Source organism: Pararge aegeria, chromosome Z (assembly GCF_905163445.1).
Source record: "Pararge aegeria chromosome Z, ilParAegt1.1, whole genome shotgun sequence".
Classification (NCBI taxonomy): domain Eukaryota; kingdom Metazoa; phylum Arthropoda; class Insecta; order Lepidoptera; family Nymphalidae; genus Pararge; species Pararge aegeria.
Window position 1 is genome coordinate 11,042,882 of NC_053208.1, and position 10,293 is coordinate 11,053,174.

At 32.0% G+C, this 10,293-nt stretch overlaps 1 protein-coding gene across 1 annotated transcript; it reads right to left on the reverse strand.

Annotated features, from left to right (window-relative positions):
* Nucleotides 1-1,994: 1,994 nt before the first annotated feature.
* Nucleotides 1,995-9,032, reverse strand: LOC120636236 (phosphatidylserine lipase ABHD16A). Its single transcript, XM_039907612.1, has 9 exons — nt 8,495-9,032; nt 7,200-7,253; nt 6,784-7,088; nt 6,535-6,695; nt 6,186-6,439; nt 5,732-5,896; nt 5,454-5,638; nt 4,844-5,030; nt 1,995-4,287 (listed from the first exon to the last, which is right to left on the reverse strand). Exons 1-9 carry the CDS (start codon nt 8,564-8,566, stop codon nt 4,189-4,191), a joined length of 1,482 nt encoding a protein of 493 aa, XP_039763546.1. The 5' UTR covers nt 8,567-9,032; the 3' UTR covers nt 1,995-4,188.
* Between the last annotated feature and the right edge of the window lie 1,261 nt (nt 9,033-10,293).

A 10,293-nucleotide genomic window follows, 5' to 3' on the forward strand; every position in this document is an offset into this window, starting at 1 on the left:
ACACCCAAGCTTTTTTATCGTTTAAATAATCCTTAATATTATAATAGGATTTTTCTGTAAGCTTACGTTTTATATAAACTTTGAACTTATTGAGAGACATCTCAAAGATTTCATTTGGTAATTTTTTATAAAATAATATACAACGCCCTTGAATGAATTTGCAATTTTGTGTAGCCTAGTAAACTGCACAACGAGTTTATTTTGCTTCTTATATTTATATTGTTACAGTGCATTTTCTTTTTAAATTTTGATATGTTTAATAAATCAAAAGAAGCATTTTTATTTTTCCATTCAAACAAAATTAAAACATTCTAAGTGTTAACTTATGATAAAAGACAGACACGCATAAAGTACCTACGCTACGCGACGCTTACTTAATAATGGAGTCGCATGATTTTAATTTTGCATGTGATGTTAGGTCTGTAGGTATTTCTTTCAATAAAAACAATGGCAGTGGTTTATTCAAAAACTATTAGGTTTTTGGTTTCACAGATGTCTCAGAGACAGAACATAATGTACCTCTAAACCCTGTGAGATATTACCTATTTCGGTTTTCATTTCCACATTGGATAGAAGTAGAAGTTAGGTATAATAAATGAAGTCTTGTACCTATGTGTAAAGTAAAAAGATTTATACCTAGGTACTTAGTTCCAAAAACAAGTCTCTTATGTAATTCAGTGTTCAAAACTCATTACAACACATTGTTATAATCCTTTAACAAAAAAAAAATTGAGTATAAATTATTGAACTCATTCATATAGCTACTTACGACATACGACAGTATCTCAATGCCATCAATGTCTGGAGAGATGGAAGATAAGCCGCCTCCACGTTTATCCATGGTTATAGATGTACCAAATAATTAGCATAGGAACACAAAACATCGCTTTTAGAAAAGAGATATTTATCTCGGAATTACCAATTTGTCCTCCAAGTGTAGGTAAGAAATAGAAATTTGAATTACATGCAAAAAAATTGCAATTTGCATATGGTAATCATATAGGTCGTAACAGGATCTTAATGCCATCGTAGATAACAGATTCTAAAACATTGATTTAGGGGATTTAAGTAATCAAAACTAAGGTTATTGTAAGAAGAAACGTTATGCTAGGTACTTATATCTAAGTTATTCAGAGTTTATTTTTTAAAACTTGCTTAGGTATTCTTAGTAATAACCTTTTATGGTTTGTTAATATTTAATTCTAGAGTTTTCTTTTAACTTGCTTAGGGACATTCTTTGTTCATATATCTTTAATTATTCCGATTTAGAAGCCTAATAATATGGTTACAAAATGGTGCATTGTTTTAAATTGTATGTACTTTCGGTATATTACTCTCATGCTTTAAGCATCACGATTTGTATTTACATAGACACCTGCCATACTGAAGCGCACATTTCAGCAAGTACCTACATTTTAAAATCGATACCTATTTGTAGGCTACTTCAAAAAGGTTCGGGTCAATTCCGATGTTTATTTATATCATGTAGGTTCTTTTTCTATTGTAGAAATGGTCCAGAATAACTTTTTTTTATAGATCTAATGATGAGATTCGGAGACGGAACTTTTCAAAAAATGACCACCCAAGATTGACGCTATCGCATAAATATGCATTGTTTACACAAAGACAATACAACATCTCGCCTTTACACGCCACGCCACTGTAGGAAAACGAGTTGATCGCAATGTTGTAGTAGCGCCAGAGGACGCTGACCGTTTTCCGTAATATTCCTTAAGTCGTCTCGTACGACATCCCTGGGAAGAGTTTAGTGTATCGGGGTAGCTACACCAATAATTGCTATGAAATTTAGTAGTACCTAGTATTTGCAAAGACTGGAAGCTAGTTGTAATTATAAACAGTATTAACGCTTGATATCCACTACTTATTAGTTAGTTTTTACATTCATTTCAGAATCCTGTTTTTTTTCGTGGTAATTTTTTTTCTATCTTGTTATAAATAGGGATGGTGAAGGTATTTTGTAAATGAAAGTCGACTTTCGAAATGTTCACATTTATTTCTCTGCTACACCAAGAATATTAAATAGATGTCCAATACCGTGACAAAAATACATTGAATATTAATAAAATAGACATTCTTTTTTTTCATACATCCATATCATTACACTAATAAACAATTCGAAATCAATTAATGTTCGATAAAATATAAAGGTCATGCTTCTATGGCTATATAATAAAAACAAATTAAATAGCGCAGTGTACAATAATAGTATATCTATTGACAATAAAATAAATGAATCTGGCTGCTAAATCACAACAAAGTAAGTACCTGATTTTAGGCGGGACGTTAACACATCGGTAAGTTTAATGCAATAATAAAAATACATTAAATATTATGAAAATATTTAGTAAGTAATTGTATGATTCATACATTCATTCAAATTCATTGAAATATGTATCTACGAATACCATTGATTCTACAAGAAGAAATTATTAAACATATAAATAAAACCTTGTAAGGTCCAGTCATGTACACTAAAGAATTACACTTCACATTAATATTATCGCATCAAAGGTCTGAATCTATGACGTATGGAACTTTAAAAGGTACAGCTAACTTAGAACGGCACACTTAATATTATTAAAGAAATGGGAATGAATATTCCCGCGGGATTTAGTTGGAACCAATAATCCAAGTGATAAACTAAGTAATAAATAATACAAGTGATAAACTAGTAATAAATAATTGTTAACTAGTCATAATTATCATTGCAATTCTTTTTACATACAACATAAGACTGAATCTAGATTCAGTCTAGATTCAGTCATGTCATGGACCTTACAGAGTTTAGTGTATACTTACTTAGCTAATATTATTAAGGCTGATGACACACTTGCTACTTTTCAGACTACAGCTACTCAATTTAGTAGCACGAGTCTACAACAAACTTGGAAGTAGCCAATGTGCAGTCAGCTTAAAGGCTGCCAGTTATTATCATAAACTTGTTCACAAGAAATGCACGAAGGTATTTTATTAAAACATTGATTATATATTAAAAAGACAAAAGTATGTCAACTACACATCCAATGTTATTTCTAAAACAGATTACAATGGTTAAACTGTAAATAGAATGTTACTGAGATTGCTGATAATATATTCACAAAACATTAATTGTGACGTGTATTCCATTAATTTCCAAAATGCCGTTAAGCAACATATGCTATAAAAATAAATAAAAGAAAATTTGTTATTTGATAGGTAAAAGTCTCAAAAAACTTATGCTAAAGGTAAGAATCTAAGAAATACATTGAATTTTAAATAATTTGGAATAATTTATATTGCCTGCAACAAAACATGTTTGTATAGTTATTGTTAAGTAGTTATACTTCTTTGGCGTTTATCACAAAATAATTTTAAGCATTTCCATTTCAATATACTTGAACAGAGCTGTACAATAGATTCCATCAAATACTAAGGAACAACAATGCCTCAAGACTGTTTATTTTAGAAATACCAGCGTTGTAAGTCTTACTCAACACTGACCTCTTTTATTGGTTGTAATAATAGAGTTCAAGGTGTGACGATTCGTCTCCGATAAAGAAAAGAATATTACTTATTCCATATGGAATGCTTTACAAAAGCTATGTGAACTAAATATACGCAGTTTTTTTTATTTACCATCGTCACCGTCTTTTATCGATCCGATCTACAGTAACTCTGAATAAATCTAATGAATTTTCAGCATTTAGAATATGGAAGCAGCTGATCAAATTTATTTAATATCTATTTTTACTGCATGAAATGACAGCAATTGATTAAATTGGTATTGTATTGAGGATGCTAATTAAACACCCATACTATTATTATTATTATATTTAATATTCCTTAATTTTATTCTTTTTTATTATTTTTTTCATTAACTGTAGAACATTGCAGGTTTTATTAACAGTATTTTTTTAAACTTTTCTTTTATAAATCAGGTGACTATAATTATATAAACCTGAGGGTATGTATTTCTGGTATATAGGCGTAAGTGATCGCGGAAGAAGTTGTGGGCAACAGCTAGTTTGGATATATAGCAGTGCAAAAGAAGTATAACTTGAATAAGTATTGAATAACAAAAGACTGCGCGATATTAATCAAAATAAATAAATAACTTTTTTAAATAAAATTCCCTTATTAAGCAGCATGAGCAGGGTGTCCAGTAATCATTTGATATAAGTACATAATTTATTTATCATTGTTAATGCTATCCATAATAGCTTCGAAAATATCCTCCGGCAACAGAGTGCAGTGGGTTGACCGAAAATCACGCGAGTACTTCGCTATCTAAAAATTGAAACATTTCGATATTAGTACATACTCAGTAGATAATAAATGGATACCTGCTAATTAAACATCATCAATCAGAAAAAATCATTTTAGGTCTTTACTATTGATTCAGGATGTCATTTTAAGTATTCGCAAAACCATAGTTGATGGATTGACTTGAAAGTTTTACACATAGCAGTGTTGTCATATGGCCAGTATCCCTCATTATTAAAATGTATGTAGGGTTTTCTCCCGTAGGGGTAGGGTCCCGGGGTCCCCTGAATATTCTCTGGTCAGGTCTAGTAGGAGGCTTCCCACAAAGACGTGCCGCTAAGCGATCAAGTGTTCCGGGGCGATCTCGCGTAGAAACCGATTAGGGGTATGACTACCGTACTCCCTAACAGCTTAGCCCGCTACCGTCTTAGACTGCATCATCACCTACCATCAAGTGAGATTGGAGTCAAGTCTGTCAGTTTTATTTTATTCCACTACAAGTTAGCCAACAAACCCACTTGTAGAGGAATAAAAAAAAAATTGTTATTTTTCAGAAAAATACAAGTTAGCCTTTACTCACCAGACGTAAAATTTTTCGTTTGTAATCAGGGATATCCTCACGCGAGAACACTATGCGTTGCTGGTCTGACAAAGCAGTGCACGCTTTGATGCTCTCCAGAATCGCCTCCTCAAATAGATAAGGATGTCGCTTTTGTAGCAGGTTGATAAGCAGAGCGTTCCCACAGTTTGTAGCAAGTTGTCCGGGTCTGCAATAACACTCTTTAATATAGTAATCTATCCTACTCTTCTCGAGGGTGTTATACGAGGCGACTAAGGAAATATAAGGGAGATGGGGCAGCCGCGTCATCGGTGCTACTATCACCAACCAGTCTGCCCAGCATGGTGATTATGTGTAAACTTTCCCGTTCCAAGAGGCCTCTAGTCCAGCAGTGGAGTAGTTATAGACTGCTGATGATGATGATAATAATCTATACATTACCAGTCCACTGTAGAACTCTCATCTCCTCTCAGAATGAGAAGGGTTCAGGCAGTAGTCCTCCGCAGTGGCCAAATGCAGATATACATCAACATTCCCCGTTAAAGCAAGTCATTTAAAAGATTTATGGAAATTAGAGATCACATAGTATTGCTGTGGCATGTGTTTTTTTGTTATAGTTACCAAATTTTACCTGAGACAGACAACTTCATCTTCGGTTCTTCGCACTAGTTGAACAGGGCCAGAATATGTATCCAACAACTCGGATATATTCAGGTTTACAAACGACCGAACCACTTCCTTCACTAATCTTGACCAAGATTCGGGCATTTGTTTTCTGGCTAATGGCAGCAAATCATCGAAGGAAGCATCCAGAATCTGTAAAAATGTTTTATAACATAATAAAAATGGGAATGACACAATTGAATAAGGATTTTATTAATCAGTATTTAGTAGCCAATTGTATCTTACCAAGCCTTTTATCTCTGGATAATTCACTGCGGCCCATGTTGCAGGATAACCTCCAATACTCCAGCCATACATTACAATGGTCTCCACATCAAAACCCAGCTCCGTAATTGCATACTGAATAACAGCATCAACAGCATTCTGCTCTTGACGTGGGAAAGGGAGCCCCTGAAATTACATTATTAATTTTAACTTGAGAGTTTTTAAGCCAATTTATAAAATTATTTTTTATTATTTATTTTGGCTATTCAATGAATGATAGTAAATAATTTTGTAATTTCACTTTGAGTATTTTAGTTCTTAAATTACTTACACAACAAATCTAATAAAGCTATATAGCTAATTCAAGTACATGTTATAGTGAGTTATCAAATCGGCTGTAATGCTAGCTATATCTAGGACAGCTAATAGCTTTAAAAATATGAAAAACTTTGCGAGGATTGGTAAGGCCACTTACAGTGCTTCCACCAAAACCAGGGTGGTTCCATCCCAATACAGAATAGCCAGCCTTAATAGGTATTGTCATTATTCCAATTTCATAGAAGCCTGTGTTGCCTTCACAGCAAATGACAAGTGTTTCCCCATTATCAGATTCAAGCCTTTTGTCTACAAACATTGTGTCTATAGCATTTCTATCTGCTGTCACAATCTTTGCCCTTTTCCCATTTAGAGTCTCCACAAGATATGATCTGCCTTCAAATAGTGGTAACCCTAAAATGAAAATATTGTAATCAAATAAGTAAAATGTTTATTGCTTGTACCATATAAGTAGATAAGTTGAATTTAAAAAGATTCATGAAACTTACACAACATATTCTGAATAATGCCAAGAGTTCCTGGATATATGATACGCAGGGCAAATGTATGAATTGCAATATATGCAAGAAGTTGAATTGTGACTCTGTGATAATATGGCAAATCTGGATTTGCACATTTAGTAAATGGTTTGTTATCATGCCAAGTTGAACTGAAAAAATAAAATCATTTTGAATATGAAAACTGTCATTATTAAATTCATTGAAACAAGTAATTTAAATAAGCACAGACTTTCTTACCTAGGCATGGGTGGCATTGCAAATGCTGTTGGCCAAGCTTTGAAATCAAAATCATATTTCCTTACACTTCGTGTATAAGCTTGTTGATCATATTTCTTATTATTGAGAGTATTAACAAACTCTACATATTTTGGATTAGATGCTCTTCCATATGCTCGAACCAGGTATGACAAGGATAAGATGGTGCCTACACCAAAAATTATGTAGACAATAATGTCTACATCTGCCAATGTAAACCCCCTCCTATAAATGTATGTCAAAATAAAGGGGGTTGTGTATATGCCTATGTTGGCTACATTATGGATCTGAAAGAAAACATTGGTGAAAGATTAGTAAAAGTTAAAATTAATAATAATTAGAAATAAAGCAGTCAGTCCAATGAATGAATTGATTCTACTTTCTGAATCATAACTTACTGTTGTTATAATTTTGTCTGTCACTTTCTCTGGAAAGTTTTGTATATGTTCTGTCTGTAAATTTATAAAGCCATTAGTAATTTGTTCATGTTCATCTTGGGATAGGTAGGTTAATATCAATCAATAAAAAATAAAGTCTGATTTTTAATTCTGTGGAGTTCTGACATTTCTCTGTGATACCAGACATAAATCAATGATCATAGAAAAATGGGTAAAATGATTATATGTTTATAAATCTGAAAGTATGTATTAAAGTGATAACTAATATAATATCATTTTTATCTTTGACTTAAATAATGTCATAATTATATGGAATTAAAAATCACACTATAGAAGGTTAGTTGCCCCATTAACGTATAACGTATATGTTTACAATAATGAACACCTTCCAAGTAGTTCAGAAAATCCATAGCTATAGTTATAACAATGGGCACATTTAAATAAATTATAGTTAAAAATATCATGCAAGATGAATAGTTTTTAATAGGAACACATGATTAATGGGGGTAAACTTCTCCTATTCAATGTTCCGGTGATTTAGCAGGTGGAAATGTTATTTATATTGCTGTTTCTGTTGTTAAATATTATGTGGGTAGCTAGGATAGGTTTCTAATAACACAGTATTCTAACTGAAAGCCATCTCCATACAAGAACTGAATACAGGCAATACATATGGGAGTACATATGGGTATACTCTTGATACTTGATAAAACACTAATTGCTCTATTTTGGTTTTTGAAAATTTTCCAACTTGTTTTTTATTTTATATTTACATTATTTACTTGTACATACTTTCTTTTCTTTGGTGTTCCAGGTCCTTCTTAAAATAGTCAAGTATTAAATATTTGTTTTAAAAAATCCTCCGTTCCAGTTTGGAGTATGGAAATTGGTTGTCTACCATGTTTCAAGAGAAACATTATGATTATCTAAATACATATTTAATTCATGTTGTGTCATGGTGCCAGCCCTAAGAGTGATTTGAGTGTAGGTAAATAAATCATGTTCAAACAAAGCCAGCCTTCTGTTAGTATTCTGTACCTAAATATTATTTATTTATTATTAATTTATTTATTATTATTACCTAATTTATATTTTGTATAGGTAACCAACAGGAAAAATCAATACAGGGTGTGTTGATTTGAGCATGTGCAATGAACACTTAGAAAAGATTTCTTCATCTAAATAGAGTACATGCATACTAAGGTATGTATGTATTCTGTTATTATTTATAAAACATGACTTGCTGATTTTTATAGCTAATAATAACAGTTAAACATTTAATGAAAACAACTTACAATACCAACTGCGTCGCCATAGGCCCTATAGAGCCGCGGTGAAAACAAACACCGCCACAATAATTTAATCATTTTGAAGATTTGATACTCTTATTTAAATTAATCTTTGTAATCTATTAATTAAAAATGTTCGGTTCAGTGGACATAATTCAACTACTTGTATAAGCGACCCAAAAGATAATTTTTATCACATTCACCGATTTCGTCACGTGACGTTTTTATTTTACATGAAATTTGTTTTTTAGAAATAACAATATTATAAAAAATTCAAGTGTCCGAAACAAATACCAACGAACCGAATCACACGATGCACATTCTCGACTATTTTTATCGAACAACACCGTGGATTTATTACATTAATGCTTAAAAATACTTAATTTGTCTTCTTTCTACTCTTTTTTTTAATATTTCAAAGGAAATCTTAAATGGAGGCTGCGACAGGAGACTTCCAGATTCCAGTTGCTTCCAGCCAACTTCCGGCTTCCGGCTTTCCAATCGATATCGATGTCCAGGGTCCACCAATGAAGTTATTGCTCCAATGAGCCAATGAGTAATGAGTTCAATCCTCCAATCCAATGTTTAATTTACAGGACATGGATCAATACATGCACTGCGATGCTAGTTGCTATTGAACATTTATCTTAACTTGACGCGTGAACTGAATCGAAGTACTGGACCGGAGCATGCAGTGTTGCATGTTTCAATATGAATTTATATACTCCTAAAAATTAAGAACTAATGCGTCTTTGGAATTTTGTCGGAGTTATGGTGAAAATCGTCAAACACTTTCATTCCCTCTCCCAAAGGAACCGAGCTTAATGTCGGGATAAAAAGTATTCTAAATTACTTCTAACACTTCCAAGAATATGTGCACAAAGTTTCATGAGGATCGGTTTAGCAGTTTTGGCGTGAAATACGCTTTCACTTTCACAAACAAACTTACATTGACATTTATAATATTAGTAGGGTTTGGTTTATATTGGCCTCAATTTTTTTGGATCCCTGTATTTTCATTTTTTGGTATTAATATAACTTTACCTGTTGTAAACTTGATCTTTATTTATCATTGGATGAAATTTCAATTTTATTTAATCCATTTGGCTTCTTTATTATATTCTATGGGATTCGATAAAATTGAACTATGAGCTAGTGTGATCATTATTATTTTGAATATTGTATGTCATCATCTTACATGTGCTGATTCCTCTTTCTTATTTTATTAACTGTCCTAATTATCTTCTAAGTTTTTATTTTGTATTCTTTATTGTCGTGGTAGATCGTGTTTTGGCTTTAAAGTATTTCCAGTTGTGTAAGGTATTTGTTTGTTTTGCATATATTATATTATTTACTTCGCGAATGCTATTGTTGGTGATTAATAAGTTGGGTAAATATTTATTTAATTTTATCTATATTATAATTATAGATTAAAGACACGTATGATGTACTAAAGTAACAATAGCTAAATTAAATAAACCCGTGAGCTTAAAACTAGGTTATAAAAACCAGACTGGCAGTTCCTTTCAAACAATAGGCAATCGTACAGTTATTTCAGAAATCGAAATATTTTTGTGAAATAATATTAATTTTTAACTTAACGAATTGAACTAGTCGTGTTTTTAATCTGTGGTTGATTCCTAACGAAATCCCTATGGAGGGTAGAGGTAAGGAGAGTCATCTGTGTATATGAAAAAGTGTCGTCAAAATTTATTAAATTAGGATGGCGCCACATTTGCATCAGGGTAACTCTTAAAAGAAGCACCAAATATAAATATTGTTAGAGCAGGCTTGAAAAATAAACA